The following is a 20,920-nucleotide window of genomic DNA, read 5'->3' as shown; positions in this document are numbered from 1 at the left end:
AAAAAAAAGCAGTGATGGAAAAGTGAAAAAATATGATAAAGCAGAGATTACGAAAGAGACAGTCCAGGGAGGTTACTAATCAACAACAACAAAGAACTCACCAGACTCGCCAAACATTACAAGCACTGCACTTGCCAGTGCGCTGATTAAAAATCACTGAGAATTCCACCTCATCTCCTGCCTGTAGCTCAATGCCATCCTGAACTTCTTTCACATGGAAAAAGAGCTTCTTGCTATCTCCTACTTCATAGTTAATGAAGCCAAACTGAAATTTTAAAAAGACAGCATAAAAAAGACATACCACACAGCAGGGAAAAGAAACTCACTTTGAATGAAGCACAATTTGCCCCTAGCTAGTAGGGTTTATAAAATGTGGCGTCAGTGCTGATGCTCGCTGCCTGGGCTATAACAACAGCATATGGGTCTGCAAAACTTGTCAGGGAAGAAATGTATCTTTGAAACCACTGCCATCCACTCTATCATAGCCTGAGAAACAAAGAAAGGTTACCTTGTGCCTACATATATTGTATGAACTACGCTTCTGAATTAAGCAAAATCATTAGGAAGCTGTTACTTGAACATATGCATTGTTTTGATACCTTCCAAAATTATTAAGCTGGGTTATGGCATTATTAGAAACAGCCATACAAAATGTTAGTCGCTGTACTGATACCAAAAAATGTCCTCTCTGAGGACTCAGAGAGATTTCCTTGAGATTTAAGTACCAGGAATAGTTTTGTTTGCCCGAAGCTTATTTTATGAACACTTCTACACATGGTTTCTTTCTTTGTGTGGTCTGTAAAAGAAGTTCTGAGCTCAAGTATGAAAAACTATAGTCTTTCTATTCTGGAAATCTCACTCCAAACTTATTTTCCCCATTGTGTTAGCTATTAATACTATTCTTACTTTCCTTTTGCTACTATTGCCGTTTTTTCTTTCCATGTGGTTTTCTCTGTGTTTTTAATAAGCTACTTCAAATCACTGAAAAGGGGGGTAAAGTGGAAATAAAAACCAAATGAATGTTGATGGTTCCCCCTGGGCTGAAAAATTTTCAAGGTTTTGGTTACTATTTGGTTACCAACTCATAAAAGGATCAAATTCAGATCAAGAGATATAACCACTTACCTGATCTTTCACACACTCCACTGTGGCCCTACGCAGGGGTGTGATGTTGTAGGCCATAGTCTGTGCATTTTGGCCCAAGACACACAACTGGAACTTGACGCTCTCCCCTTTCTGTAGGCAATCCCCTTTGTTGGCCATCCCAACTATGCCAAATGGATAGACCTCACCTTTCATATCCCCTGTAAGGAGAAACAGGTACAAAGTCTAAAAGCTAATATTTCATGACAGCCCCCTGCTGATGGTCCTAATGAATTTTTAATTTGCTAAAAATATATTCACTAGGAAGACTTTTTTTATACCTAAGAAATTCTACTTTAAAGCTCCAATAAAATCCTGAATGCTAGATACTACCACAAAAACAAATGAGAACTTGTAACTCATTATCACCTTACTAGCTAATGAACAGTTTTAAACCACATTTATGGGGAAAAAAAAAAAAACACTAGCACTCACAATCTCATTACCTTTGAGCTTTTAAAAAGCTCTATGGGTTGCTAACATGATCCACTGGATTATCTTCTTCCCAAGTTCACAATATGAGCCAGTCAAACACATTTCTGATCCATACCCGACTGGGCATTAAACAAGCCAGGCACAGGCAAAAACGCAAAATAGATAAATCATTTCTTGGCATTCCACCTCCTTTCTTTGTTCTGATTGTGGCTCCCTCAAACCTACAGTTACCTTTCTTCTAGATCAGGGCCCATCACACTTTTTCTTAAAGGGCCAGACAGTAAATATTTTAGTCTTGTAGGATCCTGTCTCTGTCATGATGACTCAACTTTGCTGTTGCAGTGAGAAAGAAATCAAAGACAGTATGTAAACAGTCTTGGTTGTGTTTCAACCAAACTTTATTTATAAAAACAAGCTATCTTATTTGCTGAGCTCTGCCCCAGAGTAAAAAGTTGGCTGGAGATCAGTGCAGGCTATGGATAAAAACCAGGCCAAAGAGTCCATCCAGATGCCTATCAGTTCCCCTGGATGGTGAATTCACTGAATCAACGAAGGTGGAAAAGAGGGGAAAAACATTAGATGGAAGACGAAGCTTCAAAACTGGGAATGCTTTTAACCGTTCTCTTGATGATTACAGGGGGTAAGTGAAGATTTTCTTCTCAAACTTACGGGAACTAAAAACTCTGAGGAGAGATTTCCAATAGATCAAGTCATGCAGAAATACTAAAGACAGCTAGACTGACTTAGTGGTACTAGCAGTAACCACTATTTATTAAACACTTATACTAATGCATATTTAATCTTTATAGAATATTCTGAGGTTGAAGATACTATCCTCATTTTAAAAATGAAGAAACTGGGGCTTCCCTGGTGGCGCAGTGGTTAAGAATCTGCCTGCCAATGTAGGGGACACGAGTTCAAGCCCTGGTCCGGGAAGATTCCACATGCCATGGAACAACTAAGCCCATGTGCCACAACTACTGAGCCTGCGCTCTAGAGCCCGTGAGCCGCAACTACTGAAGCCCACGTGCCTAGAGCCCATGCTCCTCAAAGAGAAGCCACCACTATGAGAAGCTCGTGCGCCGAAGAGTAGCCCCCGCTTGCCTCCTCTAGAGAAAGCCCGCGTGCAGCAACGAAGACCCAAAGCAGCCAAAAATAAGATAAATTAAAAAAAAAAAAAAAAACCAAAAAAAAAAAACCCCAAAGAAACTAAGCTAGTAAAGATTTAATTAATTTGACTTAGGTTGTACAGCTAGAAGTGGAAGAGCTGGTATTCAGATCTAGGTCTGTCCGGCTCTAAAACCCATGGTCTTATATTGGGTTAGCTGTATTCCTAAATAAAAGAGCTATTCTCACCACCAAGTGGGGAAGAGTGACCTTTCTAGTCGCAGAAAACTCTAGGCTTAGAGATTTCAGGAAAGTTTCCTTTTCCACAAAACCTTGCTTTTAGACTATCAAATAGCCAGTGTTGAAGAATTAAGTGGATTGGGGGTGAGAATGCAAAAGTAAATAAAAGGGTGCACGATACAGAGGAGGAAATGGGGCACTTTGATATTACCTCACGAGTTTAAGTTAGTTGCCCATACCCTCGTGGCCCTTTTAAGGATATGGTGTCACCATGGCATTAGTTTAAGACTGACTTGCTACAAAGTCAATTCATATTTGGAGATGTGTGTATTAGGGTACTGATTCTATTAAAAACAGAAATTTCTAAGAACCTCATGTAGTAAAGGAACATGTTCATCAAGGCTCATTTCCTTCTCTCAAATGACCTTCTCTTCCCCACTTTATGTTCTCCTATGACTCCTAGATGACACAAGATTTATTCCCTTTGTGAGCCAAGCTATCGTCTTTGGTTAGAATTTCAAATCCTCTCATCAACCCCATCATTATGGTAATTCTGCTGTATTAATCATCCAGTGTTCCCTACTAACATTCCTACTGCAAACTTACTTTATGCACAAAGTTGGTCTTTCTGGCGTTAATTGTTTGGGGTAAGGGATGACACCAGGACTCAGGGAGTTGTCAAAGATGGGGAGAAAAAGGCAGGAAATGAAAATGTAGGGGCCCTTGACCTAGAGAAAAGTAGTAGGATCCCCATGGAACCCTGGCTATTAAGTAACAGATACAGTAAACTTTTACAGGAGGCAAAAATGTTTATAGAATTGAACAGTTACTAGGAAATTGTGTTAATCTGATGTAAATAACCAGTGAATAACAGAGGAAAACTGCAAAGTTGTACTAAACCCAGCCAACTTGAATGTCTGATTATCAAACATTAAATGCATATTTTTAGTGTGAGATTTTGTTCTCAGTCTATTTCAATATAACTCAGAGTTAGTAGCTCACATATCAGCCATATGCTCCACAGCAGTCATTTGTTCACAACATAAACCCAGGCTGATCTCATTTCCAAGGGATATAAAAAATAAAAACCAAGTACTGTGGGAATAAAATCACTTTTCCTTGATTCAGTTTTTAAGGAATTTGAAAATAACTGCCACCCTACCATATTTTAAAATCTTCGACGCACTCATCTGAAGGTAAGGCAAATTTCAAAACAATCTGATAGCGATGCTCTTACCTTCGTCCATGATCTCAATCATTCCTTGGTACTCAGTCTGTGTTGGATCGACACTCCTCAAGGGGCGAATGACTTTACCAGAGTAGATGGTGGGATCAGCTTCCTCAGTAATGCCATTCACTACAAAACAAAAGCATGTATACCTCTCGAGACCTCAACAATTTTATTTAAACTCTATTGCATAGGACCAAAAAAAAAAGCGAACATTAACAGAGGGTTGGCTGGTTGCCTGCCAGTCCTGAAATGCAATACTTCTAAACTACTATTAAAATAAAGATGTTTAAAGACTTAATAAGTATACATATTTAAACATGTCTTGCTCTCTCACCTTTTCCACATGACCAAATATCACCTTTTTAGTGAGGCCTTCCTTGGTCTCTACAAGTATTGCTAACTCCAATACTTATATACTTCCCCAATTTATTTTATCTTAGTATCTTTCTGAACGTACTATATCTGATATTTCACTCATCTTTTTTGCCAATCTGTCATATTTCTTCACTGCTGCACCCCCAGTTTCTAAAACATTAAACTGAATGAATGTTCTTAGCTCCCATTTCTCTAGAATAACACCAAGAAAAAGTATTATTTGGTGAGTTTACACGAAAGCCAAAAAAGTAAGTTGTAGGCCTTTTAAAAGTCAAAGACCCTAAATAGCAACGATTTCCTTAAGTTGCCATTATTCTTCACATTTAAACTCATTCTTCTCCAAAACCGTCTTCTAGAGGAATGCCTCCTCCCCCAATCCCATGGAGATTTATTATCTTGGGGTTATTTTTAAAAAGAGATATTGAACTGATAATAAACTCAAAGCAAATGACCTAGAAAATCTAGAACAATGGTTCTCAAACTTCAGTGTTCATCAGAACCACCTGAAGGATTTGTTAAAACAGACTGCCCATCTCCAAAGTTTTGGTAGGTCTCGGGTGGGGTCAGACAACTTGTATTTCTAACAAGTAGCCAGGTGATGCTGCTGGATCTGGGGATCATACCTGAAGAAACACTGATCTAGAACACTAGGCTTTTCTCTCCCTCTCCTACCCTACCCCTCACTCTCCCTACCCAAAACATAGGCCTAATAATCAGAAGTCACAATTCATTACCTGAGTGTGTTTTGTTCACTTTTTCTGCACTGACTTTGTTGCCTTTTCCTTTGGACAAGCTGTACTCGACCATGTCCCCCAGTTCCAGGCTATCAACATCACCAGAGAACTCACTGCAGGGGAGAGAAAGGAAATGACATTTGAAAAAGTATTTACCACAAACATCAACAGTAGCAAGTACCCTTTATTTCTTCTATTATAATATTCATGGTGTGCTTACTTAAGCTGGATACTGTTTTAAGCACTGACTCATGTAATCTTCAGAAACATCCTATGAAGAGGTACCATTATCCTCAGCTTCAAGATAATGAAACTAAGATGACAGGAGGTTATTTTCATTCGATAAAACTTACACAGGTACTAAGTAGCAGAGCCTGGATTCAAACTGGAACTGTACGGTTCTAAGAGCCCATGCTCTTAACCACTATACTATAACACCAAATGAAATATACAACTCTCTGGTAGCAACACATAGAACTGTATCTTTTAAAGCTTTTTTTTTTTTTTTGGCGGTACGCGGGCCTCTCACTGTTGTGGCCTCTTGCGTTGCAGAGCACAGGCTCCGGACGCGCAGGCTCAGCGGCCATGGCTCACGGGCCCAGCCATTCTGCGGCATGTGGGATCTTCCTGGACCGGGGCACGAACCCGTGTCCCCTGCATCGGCAGGTGGACTCTCAACCACTGCGCCACCAGGGAAGCCCAAAACTGTATTCTTTTACTGAAGCAGAAAGGCTCCTATCCAATGTTCAAAGCAGGTACAGGTCTTTCTGTATCTTTTGACCACTTGTTTTCTATATAGAGGTAGACAGTTAACTTTATATATTGCCAAAATTTCACCAATATGAAATCTGAGATTAAAAAATACATAACTACCCAATACTAATGTTTTTGACTCCAAAACCAAAGAATGGATTATGGATTGTAAGCTCTAAGTTCCTAAAAGGCATTCCTCACCTGTAATGGAAAAAGATTTCCTTATCATGATTGGCTGTTTCAATAAATCCAAAATTATCCTTCAAAGTTGCCACATATCCCAAGAGCCTCTTGGAGTTGGAATTACGACCTAAGAGTCGCACACAAGTTGCAATCTGCTGTCCAGGCCTCTGTTTGTCACTAATACTAAATTCAACCTGTGAAAAATAACGATGCTCATTAATATCATGTCATTTCACGCCAAGTGGAAATGACAACTCCCCCAGACCTTGCTTTCCACTCTAAATATCCTTTTTATAAATACTCTGATGGAACAGATATTCACCAGAACTATCACTTCTACTTCTCATTCCACTTTTCACAAGGATCAAGTTTTGCTCTCCAGTGTGTATTCCTTATAGATTCTTAATTTCTCTAAAGGACGTCAACTGGAAAACCAGACATATTAAGTATGACAAAAATGAACAGCAACATAAAAACCTTTGGCGTGGTTTTATTTTGATAATGCTTCAGTGACTCTTTTAACTTGCTTACCAATATTATTAATTTTATATAAGGTAATTGCTTTTGACATATCTAATGCTTAAATACTAACTCCTCAAAAAGCTTTAACAAAAAGCTTGCTAGACCCTGTTCTTATTGAATAAGCTGCTTTTAAATAGGAAGATGTTCATATATTAAGCTTGTAAGCACAAAAGAATGTTAGCAAAACTTGATAAAACTTAAAGAAACCATTTTTCAGGGTTTATGATGAAGATGATAACCTTTAACCCTCCCCCCTCTCTCAAATAAACAGAATTATCTTGCCTTGTCTCCTATCTGAGGAGAATTAGATCCTTCCACATCCTTGGCTTGAAAAGCAATAGTCAATTTCACCCCACAATCATCATAAGCAATAATACCATCCTCAGCCTCCTAAAGAAATAGTCAGAAAACAATGAAAAGAATCAAGAACCACCACCAAAAAAACAATATAAGCACAACTGCAATTATTACAGACTCCTGAGCCAAAGCACTGGTACAGTTGTAGAAATTTCCTGTCTAGGGTTCTCTAAAATATGTATTTTTCGTATGAATAATAGATGGTCTTGCCTTTTAACCCAGGGCTGACTCAGTCTGCCTAATTTGGTCTTAAAGTCTTAACCTAATTTTAATGTTGAGGAGGGAACGCTTACTGACAACATGCCTATTCTATAGTGTTCACGGCCAATCAACAATCACCACCCCCCGCCAAAAAAAGAAGCCCTATCTTCCTGTCAAACTAATTAGTGTTTTATAAAGAAACCCTGAATTTTTCTCATCTGTACCTCTATTCAGTGAGGAATATCCTTTCCTCATCTATCTCCACCTATTAAATGTCAATGCCTTAGTGAAACCATCCCAGATCCTGCCAGTTTAGAATTTTTGCCAAAGCTCTCTCATTGACCTTTTATAGCAGTATTTAATATTGTTTGAATCACCTGTTTCTATACAATTCTTGTTATTTACTTAAGAGCAGACATCATCTTAGGGATAGCTTCATATTTACAGATTTAGTGGATTTTTCAATAAATGGAGTTCAAATGTGTGAACTGAGTCTACCAAAATTTCAAAGTTTTAAATTGCTTGGATGACAAGTACTATCATTTTAGATGAGTGATGCTAAACTGGGGGTGATCAGGGGACATTTGTCAGATTCTGGAGACATGTCTGGCTGTTGTACATGGGAAGAAGGAGAGATACCGACCTCTAGTGGGCCAGGGATGCTGCTAAACAACCCCAAATGCAAAGAACAGCTCCCCACCCCCTCCCACTCAAAGAATTATCCAGCTCAAAATGTTAATTTTTTTTTTTTTTTTTTTGCGGTACGCGGGCCTCCCACTGCTGTGGCCTCTCCCGTTGCAGAGCACAGGCTCTGGACGCACAGGCTTAGCGGCCATGGCTCACGGGCCCAGCCGCTCGGCGGCATGTGGGATCCTCCCGGACCGGGGCACGAACCTGTGTCCCCTGCATCGGCAGGCAGACTCTCAGCCACTGTGCCACCAGGGTAGCCCCCTAAAATGTTAATACTGATGAGATTAAAAACCCTGCTTTAGGTTAGTTCACTGTTAATATTACAGGGAATTCTGAAAGAGACAATACTCCATTATCGTGTGGACAGTGGTTGCCTTTAAGCAGAAGAGGAATAAAGAACTGCAAAAACCATTTTGATTAAAACTTACCTTTTCTTTGCCTTTATTTGGGCTAGTGGTTTTAGGATTGGAAAAAGTGGCTTCTTTTTCTACGGTGCCCAGAAAACGATGATCTGAATGGGAGTGGAACGAAACCGTGCCCTTGGGAAGTTTTTTAATCCTAATAGCATGATTTCTTTGGGCAGAGAGCATATCCTACAAATGATAAACAAAAGTAACTTTAAAACCAAAAAAGGAAGGATCAAGAAAACCTCCCATACTTTTCTCAAAAACTACTCACAGGAACCACAGTAAACTCTACTTCATCTGCAATATGGAGCTGGTTCCCATCCAGAATTTCACTGAAGTGGAAGAACATACGAGCATCACGATCCACACATTTGATGAAACCAAAACCATCTCTCATGGCAGCAATTACACCCTGAAACCAAAACAATACTTTCACTGGCTGTGCAGATTGTCAAGACAACAACATTCAAGTTTGGAAGTATCATCAAGTTAAATTCATTAGGAATTCTCTGTATTAAACAGCCAAATTTTGTACCCACATTTTAATTTTTCCACTTAAATACAAACTCATTGATTTCAATAAAGTAAATTAATCTCTAAGCAATTGCCTGAGACTTCCCAGATGCTACTTCTTGGCCAATACGCACTAGAAAAATTATCATTTTTGAAGTAAATGCATACAACATATTCCATTTAATTTTCAATTCTGTGAAAAATATTGTTTTACAAGAAGAGGAAACTGAGGTTGAAAGAGGTTAAGCAATTTTCCCAAAGCACACAGCTAGTAAGTGGCAAAAACCAGGATTCCAAATAATGCCCAAGCTTTATGACACTGTAACTTCCAGAAATTAAAATCTACAGAACAATACGCCAAATACCTCAGAAGTCAACTAAAGGCAACTCTCTAATCTCTACCTCAAAAATTTCTGAGTTTAGGCACAGGAGGACTTAAGATTTAGGTTTGAAAAATAAAATAAATGAAGTTCTATCCTCACGTTTTTTTCCTTCATACTAAATTATCAGCTCTGTAAGGGATTATATCCAGAGTAACTGGCACATGGCAAGTACTCAAATACTTATTAAAATACAATTATCAACCCACCAATGACTTACATATTTACATGTTACAGAGATGATGATGATTATTATTTTTTTTTGCGGTACGCGGGCCTCTCACTGTCGCGGCCTCTCCCGTTGCGGAGCACAGGCTCTGGACGTGCAGGCTCAGCGGCCATGGCTCACGGGCCCAGCCGCTCGGCGGCATGTGGGATCTTCCCGGACCGGGGCACGAATCCGCGTCCCCTGCATTGGCAGGCGGACTCTCAACCATTGTGCCACCAGGGAAGCCCGAGATGATTATTCTATAATCAGTTGTGAATATAGCCTAAACAATACTCTGACATTTAATCCTTGCTATATCCTGATGGTAAGCAAGCTATTCAACAATGTACTCCATAGTGTAAAGCAAAATAGATCTAAGAAACTAAACATGCATTAAAGTTTAAAGCATACTGCAAGGGTCAAACAAGATCAGTTCTCCTAACAGTTAAAAAGTTTCAAGAAACTTAAATTTTCAATGAATGTATCCAGTTCTACTGACAACACTGAGATATACTGTAGATGTTATGACTCCAAACAGAAGCAAATGTAAATTACATCTGATAAAGTTAATTCATGAAAACGGAACTTGTAAAATATGTTTCAGCAACAATTCTGGCGTATATCATTTCCAGACATATATTCACTGAGAAGAATTTGCAAAGTCCTGCTGTAAAAATGAAAGAAACAAAACCTACTTTGTTTAACCTACTGTTTACTAAACATTTTATGAACAGTCTGGAAAGATCTACTTTCTACAATGATGAACTTAAATCTTCTCAGTCTTCCTATTTAAGGGCCAGAGAATCACTGACTCTCAAAAGACCTTAGAAATCATCCTCTCCAGATTTTTTTTTTTTTTGCGGTACGTGGGCCTCTCACTGTTGTGACCTCTCCCATTGTGGAGCACAGGCTCCGGATGTGCAGGCTCAGCGGCCATGGCTCACAGGCCTAGCTGCTCTGCGGCATGTGGGATTCTCCTGGACCGGGTCACGAACCCATGTCCCCTGCATCGGCAGGCGGACTCTCAACCACCGCACCACCAGGGAAGTCCATCCTCTCCAGATTTTAATTCTAAAATTTTCTCTCATCTATTTCAAGGTAACTGGCAGAGCTAAGTGTCAAACCCAGACTGACTCAAGTGTCTGTGTTCTCAATCACCTTAATAAGGTAATTGCCCAATACTGTCAAAACTCAAAGAATTTTCAATACCGTATTACAAACTTGACTGTAACATTGCCCTGCTGCCTCCAAGACTGGGTACGTATCTAATAATACCCAACACTTACCATTTCTCTGGCTTCATTAGTGAACTGAAATGTATTTGACAGAACTTCTATGTTGGTTGCTCGTTCTAATTTGTCACGACGGTCTGTTGAAATATTAAACCTAACGTGGTCGCCTTCCAGCAGGGTCACCTTGGATTTCGTATCTTTGTCTCCAAAGGGAAGTTCTTTAGGAATCACAAAATCAACTTTGATGCGTCCTGGCAATGGGTCATTCTGATGAAAAGGAAAAACTATTTTAGCTGGAGATTTCTCACCCTTCCTAGTTCTAAGTCAAACAAGAAGAACACACAGCAAACCCATTTTATAACAGATAGCTCCCTAAAGGAAAAAAAGGTGTTGATAACGTAAGTCCAATTTGAAAGGTTTGTGTTCTATGGTCACATGACACAACCATAAAATCATGATACTGCAGTTAAGATCCTGCACTCCGATACTGAGAGATTTTATTTAAGGAAAAGAATTTCAGTCTTTTATGTTCTACATTTCCTTAGCAATGACACCACTGGTCTCATCTCTTCACCCCACCCCACTCCCACCCACCAACAGGAAAAAAAAACCAAACTGGGATGCACGCATGCACACATGAATTTTTTACCAATCTAACCAGTATTTTTTTTGCCCCTTCTCCATATCACCCAGTTTAAAAAAAAAGAAAGAAAAACATATTCATGGATGTACCAATGGTTTCTCATATAGTTTAATTACACACATAAAATACTTAACTGCTCCACTGTCACAAAATTACATTAATTGAAAGTAATAAAACTTCTGTATACCATACCATATTATTCTATTACTGATGAGGTGTAAGATGACTCTTCTGAAAAAACACTATTTACCTGGGTTTTACTGGGTACTTTTGGGATAACTTTGGTTACAGTTCCTTCAAAATGTTCAATGCTGATATCTTCAAAAATGACTGTTCCTTGAGGCAATAGTCTGACATCTGTTGCAACTTCTTTACCCTAAATCAGAAGGGAGTGGAGAGGGCGAGGGGAACCATGTCACTTTAAGTGTTTCCTAAAATTTTAACTCACTACTTATCTTAAAAGAAGGCCAAAGATCAAGTTATTCAACTATCTTATCTTACATTTCTGTCCTTGATTGTGAATTCCACGTCATCTCCAGGCTGCAAGGTTTCTAAGTCACCCTTAAATTCACTATAGTGAAAGAATATCTCCTTTACAATATCACCTCTTTCAATAAAACCAAACGCATCCTAAAGCCAAACAAATATGAAGAAACAGCAGGAATATTATGTACTATTCAGTGCACATATTTATGATTACAATTTACAATCAATAAGCCTTTCACAAAATTATACTCCAGTGGAAACAATATTAATTGGTAAAGTCTAATATTTATATCAATTAAATGGCCCATTTTAAAGAACATAATTAGTAACCAAGGAATTTTAAGAGATTACTTCTGACATTAACAATTAAATATTTTTAAAGGAAATATAAAGAGGAAAAACAAAAGGCTTGGGTTTGAAAGACTTAAAGCGGTCAAAGAAAAAACTAAAGTTTCTCAAATCTGATCGACACTTACCTTCATGGCACAAACTACTCCCTGATAGCGAGCTTGTTTCTTTTTCAACAGCATAATATTACGAGCACTTACAGCACCAGTACTAGAACAAAAGAATCGGGTGGGGACGGTGGGGACCAAAGAGGGGTGAAAAATGCATTGGCTTGGTTAGACATGATGAGTTTAGAGAAACAAACTAGTTTTCTGAGGCCTCAGGAATTCTGTATCATCATTAATATAAGGTTTTATAATACATAATCCTTTTCATATGGCTTCACATGCAAAGGACTTTTGCGCAAACTCCCTAGCCTTTTAAATTGGGCACACATATATGGCATTGTTTCTCTTAGACTGCTGAAATAAGGCCACAAATTGGTTGCAACCAGAGGGGGAATGCTGAAGTTTTAGAAAGGCCATTACGTGAACAAACACTAAGTAGGTATTACGTACTGCAAACAAAGGTACATGGGATAAAGAAATAAGAGATAGTCCTGTTTGCAATGAATACTGAATTTACTAGCTATCCCATCAATTATTTCTGATTAAACAGTCATAAAAGAAACATGAGTAAATGCAATGATTATAGGAGATATCTGCTATGCTTTAGAAAAGTTCAGGACTTCCCTGGTGGCCCAGTGGTTAAGAATCCGCCTGCCAATGCAGGGGACAGGGGTTCGAGCCCTGGTCCGGGAAGATCCCACATGCCACGGAGCAACTAAGCCCGTGTGCTGCAACTACTGAAGCCCGCGAGCCTAGAGCCTGTGCTCTGCAGCGAGAAGCCACCGCAATGAGAAGCCCGCCATTGCAACGAAGACCCAACACAGCCATAAATAAATAAATTTAATTAAAAAAAAAAAAAAAGTGATGTTCACCTCCACTGAAAACAGACATCACATGTTGCTGCAGCAACAATGTAAATCAGATTTCGTTTTAAAGATGGCACACAGTGTAAGATGCAACAGTATTTGTTGGTGTTTATAAGATCTGCAGACCAACTAATTACTTCCCTTAATTCTTCATGGACAAATTGTCACCCAATTGTGCTTTTTTTATTTCAAAAATTTAACAGACTAACAAAGACACTGGAAAAATCCTATTTGCTCTTGCAACTTACTACAATGAAAAGGCTTTATTTAGAGCCAGATTGGGATTCAAACGTCAATTTAAAAGCTGTATGACTTTACGCAAGTTACTTTATGAGAACATACCTCATTTTACAGATGAAGAAACTTACCAGATGAGGCTGTTCTGAGGATTAACAACTGTACATAAAATACTTAGTACAAGTTCTTAGCACATTCAAGAACTTATTAAGATTAAATAAAGCCCTTTCACTGGCTCCCCATCCACCTCAAACTCAAGCCCTATTCCCAAGCTTCCTAACTTGACATTAAATTGAGGCCTCAGACTAGCACTACTAATATCAATCTACAACTCAATCCAATTCCTTCTAGTCTTACAAGAGGTAAGGTTCAAGGCTAATAATTCTGCACACTCTTGGGACTTTTCTTTCTGTACTGCCATTCAAAGTCCATTCCCAGCACTTTCTCCTGTTTTTAACTTCCTTCTGTACTTGTATCTGTTTCTCCCACTCCAAAATAAAAATAATCATCCCTGGGCTTTCTTAACTACACTTTCCTTAACTGTTTATGCCAATGAATTCAACAGCTCTATCTCCTGTCCATAACTAGCTTGTTCAGATCTATATATGCAACTACATATTTAATATCTTCCCCCAAAGACACCTCAAATTCAAAATGCCAAAATAAGCACAATTCTTCTCCCACTCTTAATACTTTCTGCTGTACCTCCTTAGTCCAGTTAATGGTATCATCATCTGCCCAGTAGCCCAAGCCAAAAAAAATGGCATTTGGGACTCCCTTTCCCTTAGTTCTAATACACACCCCTATCTAAAAAGTTATAAAATTTGGTGATTTTATCTTCTCAATGTGACTTGACTTTTATACCCAAACACCCCTGGCCTGTCTATACTACACCCTCATCTTTCATATTAATTTTCATAACTCTGCCTCTAGTCTATAGCATCCCTACTCTCCAAAAGCCTACCGTCTCCACCACTTCCAACAATAGAAACCAATCACACTTCCCCATTTAAAATCCTTCAAAGACACCTGTGACGAATGAATAAAGTTCAAACTTCATCTTTCCATGATCCAGTCAATTAAATCAACTCCAACTTTTGGCCTCTTCCCCCATGGTACTTCCTCTATCCAGAATGTTTTTCTCATCTCCCTAGTGACTTCCTCGTCTTAAAGCGCACCTCACACGGCTGCTATGGCAAAACCTTCACTGATCTCTAGAATAGTTCCTTGAAAGTTCTGACCATGTTTTAATTATCCTCCTATCTCTGACACCCTGCATAGTGCCTGTCATAGAATTGACGCTCAAATGCTTAGCTGATGAATAAAAATTTAAAAGATCATGAAAATTATCCAGATTTACAAGTTAGGTTTTTGACTTGCTTCAAATTTCTTATTGTAAAAGGAAAAAAAAAACAAAAACAAAAAAAAAACCACTTAGGTGGGAAAAAAGAACTTACTGTTTATTGTTATCAATTACAAAGTTTATTTTATCTCCAGTTTCCAGCTGAACATTCCCTTCAACATCTTCAGGGGTGTAAGTCAGATAAAACACTTCCTGTGAATTAATAAGGTATTATTACTATACTGGCAGGATGCATGTTCAGTGTATACTGTGATTTACTTTGTTAAATACTTCTTAAACTGGCATTTAAAGCCAAATTTCTTAAAATTAAATGCCTTTTGACAAGCACATAGTTTATTCACATAAACACACTTCCCCTCCAAGGTGCTGATGACTTCTGCGAGTCCACAGCTGAGCAGCAATCCAACTTCAAAAAGCTTACACACGTGGAAGCATTTGCCCAGAGGCTGTAGTTACATTTCAAAAAAAACAATTTTTATATAAGGCATTCCAAACAAAAAAGCTGAGTTAGTGCTTAAAAGGAACCAGAAAAAAGATCCCCTCCCACAACCCCCAAAAAAAGCGAGTAAAAGAAGCATTTTACCTTAATGTTCTAACTAAGGTCACACTTGGGCAAGCTAAGACACTTGGAAGTCCTATGGATTTTTTTCTTTTTAGATTTTTTGATAATGCTGCACTTGAAGCCTCTTCAAAACCAAATTTTAAACTGATTTTTATCAACTGCAGCTTACGTTTTCTATTTTGAATTTTAAAGTACGCTTATAGATCACATGGTGGATCAGGCAAAGGTTTAAGAAAAATACACAAGTTTACCCCATTACGTTCGTAGCATACACTCCCTGTTGGACTCTGACCCGGGGCAGCTGGAGATTTACTCTCTAAGTTGTGAGGAACAGCGCACACAACCTACCAGTCAAAAAAAAAAAAATTTCCATTGCTAATCATTTCAGGAGCAGCACTGTGCAATATAAACTGAATTTTAATATCCTCTCTACTATACAAAGGGATACATTTTAATATGATCCACAAGAGGATGTCATGCTGCCAAGTTTCAAACTTACAGTACATAAGCTGACTGTAAGTATAGACTTAGGGTTATGTGTAAAAACCCAAATTGAGTCTTGACCAAATTTTTATTTCAGGTCAAGAAATGCCAGTGCTTCTGATATAATTTTAAAATAGTAACTTTTATATACTATAGCTCTCTTGCGTGCAAACTGAGGAGATGGGGAGAATCTTCCTTTTCTAATGTGAAAGATATGCAAATGCAGGGCCCTAAGAAAACATAAAGCATCTAAGTCACTAACTTGTCCATTAATTCGTTCTTCAGGGAGGATTTCTTGTTTTATCTTCACCAGTTTAACAGCAATGGGCTTCCCAGTCCGCCGGTCAGATGATACTTCAAATTCAACATCATCTAAAACAAAGAGAGTGTTGTGTTTGGTGGACTAATTTTGGCCAAATGGTATCTCACTTTCAAGCTAAACTTAATGAGGCATTTGAGTTTCCTTAGACTGGTGATTCTTAAAGTGTGGTCCCTGCATCAGCAGCAGCATCACCTGGAGTGCAGCAGAAATGCAAATTCCCAGGCCCTACTCCAGACCCACTCCAAAACAAATTCTGGGCATCATGTACAGTAATCTGCATTTTAATAAGCCTTGTAGGTAATTCTGATACACACTGATGTTTCAGAACTACTGCTTTAGACTAAGCTAGCCATATCTTAGTTTTCATGGCACCTACACATACTACAGCTGATGCAATGTAATGATGAGATTTGGCAAGCTTCCCCCCTCACCCCCAAAATCCCTCTATACCCTGAGTTTCTTCATCTGTAAAATGAGGATTAACCAAAATAACACTCTTGTACAGTTTAGAGTATTTGGTATGCCAAATATTCATGTAACTATTGTTCTTTTTTCTCAAAGATATTTTAAAAAAACACACACTGAGACCTTGTAACTTCAGTCCTTTAATAAGCCACACATTTTCACATGTGAAAGTAATTTCTATGTTGTCAGCCAAAATGAATTTCCACATAGTCCAAGTGGTGACATTGTAAGAGTTATTTCTTTCAGGTACTACTCAAACTAGTACCTGGCAAAATAATTAAAACTAACATTATAAAGTTTAATATTTTCACTGGCTTAAAATCTAATATATAGCCAAACAGTCATTATTGGGGGAATAACAATTAAATATACCAAGTGTCTATTTAAAAAATATTCAAAGATATCTTTAATCAATTACTCTTTCATCCCTCAAAAAGACTACCACCACAACAAAAATCAGGATTCTGCTAATTTATAAAAACAAACTTCAGTAACTGGTACAATTAAAAGGCCAAAAGCATAACACTGTCATGAGTAAGTTGATATGCAAGATAAATTTGTGATTAGTTTTATAAAAAGGAGAACCAACAGATTACCTCCTACTTTTAAGTCCTGCAGGTTGCCATTATACTGTGAACAGTGGAAGAAAAGTCTAGCTTGACGTTCTGAACACTGAATAAATCCATAAGAGGTTAGCAGTTTTTCAATAACCCCAGTTTCACGCAGTGCTGCTGAAGTACCATTGGGGTACCCATTATGCCCATTGTTGTGGAGAAGATTTGGATCAAAGCTCATCTGTTTTAAAAAGAGAAAGAACTCAATACATATAGATCTGTATATTACCTCCATAGCTTACTATAAGTCTGATTAACAAATCACTGAATTTTCGTATAACTGATTCACTTTGTTATAAAGCAGAAACTAACACACCATTGTAAAGTAATTATACCCCAATAAAGATGTTAAAAAAAACCAAATCACTGAATTTTTAACATAAAAAGGCAAATAAAGGTAAAACAAATAAAGGGAAGATTATGTGTTTTTATTACTGAAATGTTAATTTAGCTAATAAAACATTTCAGAGGAAGTAATTCAAATTATTTTGGGGGAACTGCCCCAATTCATGGTAGAATTTTCACTTACCAAACAAATAGAATTTCTGGAGTTTAAATATTAAGATAAAGTAACTATATAAGTAAAAGCTGCCTTTACATTAACTTTAAATTACTAAAACAACAGTATCAGAACAAAGGTAACTACTATTCAAGAGATGGAAACCCAAACTACCAGGACATTTCATTAAATTTATTAATACTTATTTTGAAACGTAAATAGAAACCCTGATGCTATTTGGTAAGCCGTGCATCTTGAAGGCAATTATTTAAGTTAGTAGAGATTAAAACAATAAAACTTTCCATGCAATACTTATTTCAAACTAGAAAATACATGCATGCTCAGGTCCTTTAATGGAAGATGACTCAAAATAATGAGTTAGAAAGCAAGAGTTTTCTAAGAACTCCAAGACAACAAAAGCTCTTCAATCCTAAAAATCTTCAATCACTTCACAGGTACAATTAAAGAAATCTTTTCACCTGTTTCAGACACTGAACTCTCTAAATACTGTCATTTGTTTCTATGGTCAGATAAAGCAAAATAAAACATTCTTTAGTGAACAGAAGGGCTATTTATTTAAATGCAATGCACTGGGACCTATTTAATCATCAGATACTGTCTATCACATTGGATATTTCATTTTATTTAAGTGAAGCATGAAATAGGGCAAAATCCCTAGGAAAGGTTAGTCTATAATTGATTTACTATAGCAACATATCCACATCTTTATACCTAGTTTTAGACCCTTTCATTGAAAATTTGACTTATAAACATTTTCATTTAAGTTTGACGTTGGGCAAGTAAAAAAATTTTTCATCAGGAAAAAAAGATGACTGAAATTCTAAAAAGATAAACTCAAGTTTTAAGTAAACACTGGGTGAGATAGCCAAATCATGCAAATCAAAGCCATCACATCTGTAGGTGGTTAAGTTCTAATTCATTCATGCTAGACACTCTTTTGTGTCGGATGTGTACTAACTCATTTAATTTTTACAAAAGCCCATGAGGAATATTGTCCCAATTTTACCAATGACGAAACAGACATTGAGATTAAATGACTTGCCAAAGTCAAATGACAGAGGAGTTGAACAAAGAAGGTCTACCTCTACAATACTGACTCGAAACTAGGGCTTCTCAAACTGAAGTTACCCAGTGATCTGGTTAAAATACAAAATCTGATTCAGCGGCAGGGGTTTGAGATTCTCCACTTCTAACAAGCTCCCAAGGTGATACCAATACTTCTGATTCTTGGACGCACTTTGAGTAGCAAGGCCTAAACTACTAAACTTACCTTTCAAGATTCAAGGTGAAGGAAATACTTAGGGAAGTTAGAAAGTGAGTTTGCAGGGTATTTCAATCAAACTGAGTGGCCCTTCTGAGTCATGCTCTTAACACAAAGAAAAAAGCTGGGATGACTGCTTCCCTGACTTACAGATCTCTGATACGTGGGGGTCCTCTTTTGTTTTTTAGTCCCAGATGAGGTAGAAGATGAAGATAAAGGTAAAGAAAGTGAAGGAGGGGCTGTAGGAGGGGGATGAGGATCTGATGACACAGTAAAAACGTTCTCCATCTCAAACAGCTGTGATAACATAGCACAATGTTTACAACTATGATCAATAACAATTTAACACACATTTGACAGTCAACCTGTATATCTTTACATTTATCACTAAGTTACTTTAGCAAAATATAATTCATTTAATCAGATTTCTATCAACAAAATAAATTATAGCATTAACACTAAACGGTCAAACTGAAATGTATTTTTTAAAGCACTTACTTAACCCCTAATCCATAACATTTACAATTTTTAAAATGCCATAAGGACTCTGGTGGTTGCTACAGCAAGACAACTGAGACCAACTTCTTCTCAATGTCCCACAACTTTACACAGAATCCAGTATTCTCAATCACTTGTCTCCCTCAAGTAGGGTACACACAGGATAATCTAATGGGGTGTAGGAAGAAAATATCTGAACTAGAATATATATATTTGACCAGAGATAAAAACTAGCTTTTACAAATGGTTATTATGTATTTATAGAAGAGGCCTTGCTGAGTTGATATGTCAGGTCGTATCACATGTCATACATTACTTAAGTACTCTGAGGAAAGAGTGGAGGACCTCACAAGAGATTGACAATGAAGCCCTCGTTCATTTACTTTCAGCATATTAAAGTTTACATCTCTCCAATTAAGTGTACATATTTAGCTATCTAGTTTAACTAAACTGCCCTCACAAATAGACAAACTGTTGAAAAAGATTCCCACAGAAGAATCTTAGAAGATAATGCTAATAAAGCAAGCAAAGGCAGAGAATTGGAAGCCAGCACTTCTAATCCTAGTATTAGTTCTTGTACCTCCACATTATGAAATAAATGACCATCTAATGAGATCTGACAAGTCTGACAAAACATTAAGATCAAGACTATGATACAGACTTATACCAGTACCAATAAAACATAAAATGCATACTGTCCCTCAGATATTAATTCATGATAGTATAAAGTTTTTAAATTAAACACTTATAAACTAAGCATCCAGATATATATATTTCTAGTGGGGTTGAAAAGTTTCTACACTGTTAACAGGTACACTATTTTCACAATATTGCTTATTTCACCTTTGTCCTATTTGTACCACTGCTTCACAATGCAAATGGAGCAGTATAATCACACGATTTATAAATATATACACGTACATACATGCTCTTGACATACATGCTCTTCTTGTTAAACAGTATTATCAAATTAATTTGAAGACCACTATTCCACCATCACTGACTTAGACCATGACTTTCAAGCTGTGCTTTTTTCATGTTTAGACTAGTTCTTACCGCCATACAAGTAAGAACGCAATGAATGATACGATCTGTAACACATAGGCCAGGAAGCTGCAAAAACCACATTCTCAAGTCTCCAGTCCTAGTAGTCCTAGCTGAAGGTAAGAGGTAAGACTCACGTTTTTCTCACCCTAAGGGAAAATGAACCAGAATGAGAAGGGATCAGAGCTATCATTTCTAAGACTAAACTATTCCCCAACAAGCGTACTGGAATTTAGGCTATATTGCTCATCTCATCTCACCTTTAGATGTGCACATCAAAACAGAATTGAACCAGAACCTCTCCTTTCTCCTAGCACCTTTCCTGACTTAAGTATTTTTCTCTAGCCTTTATCTAATTTGAGGGCTACTTTTTAAAAAGGGAAACCCATA

General features: G+C 37.6%; 1 protein-coding gene across 5 annotated transcripts in view; it reads right to left on the bottom strand.

Moving 5' to 3' along the window:
• CSDE1 (cold shock domain containing E1) overlaps window positions 1-20,920 on the bottom strand; it is a 36,761-nt gene that overhangs the window by 2,271 nt on the left and 13,570 nt on the right. The window contains exons 1-17 of one of the 5 annotated variants that reach the window (XM_089917461.1): window positions 19,139-20,175; window positions 17,190-17,388; window positions 16,069-16,178; window positions 15,575-15,667; window positions 14,856-14,953; window positions 12,317-12,398; window positions 11,856-11,984; window positions 11,605-11,730; window positions 10,766-10,978; window positions 8,650-8,790; window positions 8,400-8,564; window positions 7,006-7,113; window positions 6,220-6,395; window positions 5,266-5,378; window positions 4,163-4,282; window positions 1,126-1,304; window positions 102-265 (exon numbers count right to left, since the gene is read on the bottom strand). In XM_089917461.1, the coding sequence (XP_089773587.1) occupies window positions 102-265; window positions 1,126-1,304; window positions 4,163-4,282; window positions 5,266-5,378; window positions 6,220-6,395; window positions 7,006-7,113; window positions 8,400-8,564; window positions 8,650-8,790; window positions 10,766-10,978; window positions 11,605-11,730; window positions 11,856-11,984; window positions 12,317-12,398; window positions 14,856-14,953; window positions 15,575-15,667; window positions 16,069-16,178; window positions 17,190-17,388; window positions 19,139-19,297 (2,375 nt within the window). In that variant the 5' untranslated portion in view covers window positions 19,298-20,175. Of the gene's footprint in view, window positions 1-101; window positions 266-1,125; window positions 1,305-4,162; window positions 4,283-5,265; window positions 5,379-6,219; window positions 6,396-7,005; window positions 7,114-8,399; window positions 8,565-8,649; window positions 8,791-10,765; window positions 10,979-11,604; window positions 11,731-11,855; window positions 11,985-12,316; window positions 12,399-14,855; window positions 14,954-15,574; window positions 15,668-16,068; window positions 16,179-17,189; window positions 17,389-19,138; window positions 20,176-20,920 lie in introns of those variants that run through there. The other 4 variants (XM_022583997.3, XM_089917465.1, XM_022583999.3 and 1 more) reach the window with 4 other exon arrangements.

Source organism: Delphinapterus leucas, chromosome 1 (genome assembly GCF_059928025.1).
Source record: "Delphinapterus leucas isolate spDelLeu-1000000601 "Yukka" chromosome 1, BTC_Dleu_Yukka2, whole genome shotgun sequence".
In the NCBI taxonomy this organism is placed as follows: Eukaryota; Metazoa; Chordata; class Mammalia; order Artiodactyla; family Monodontidae; genus Delphinapterus; species Delphinapterus leucas.
This window is presented reverse-complemented; position numbering and strand designations above follow the sequence as displayed.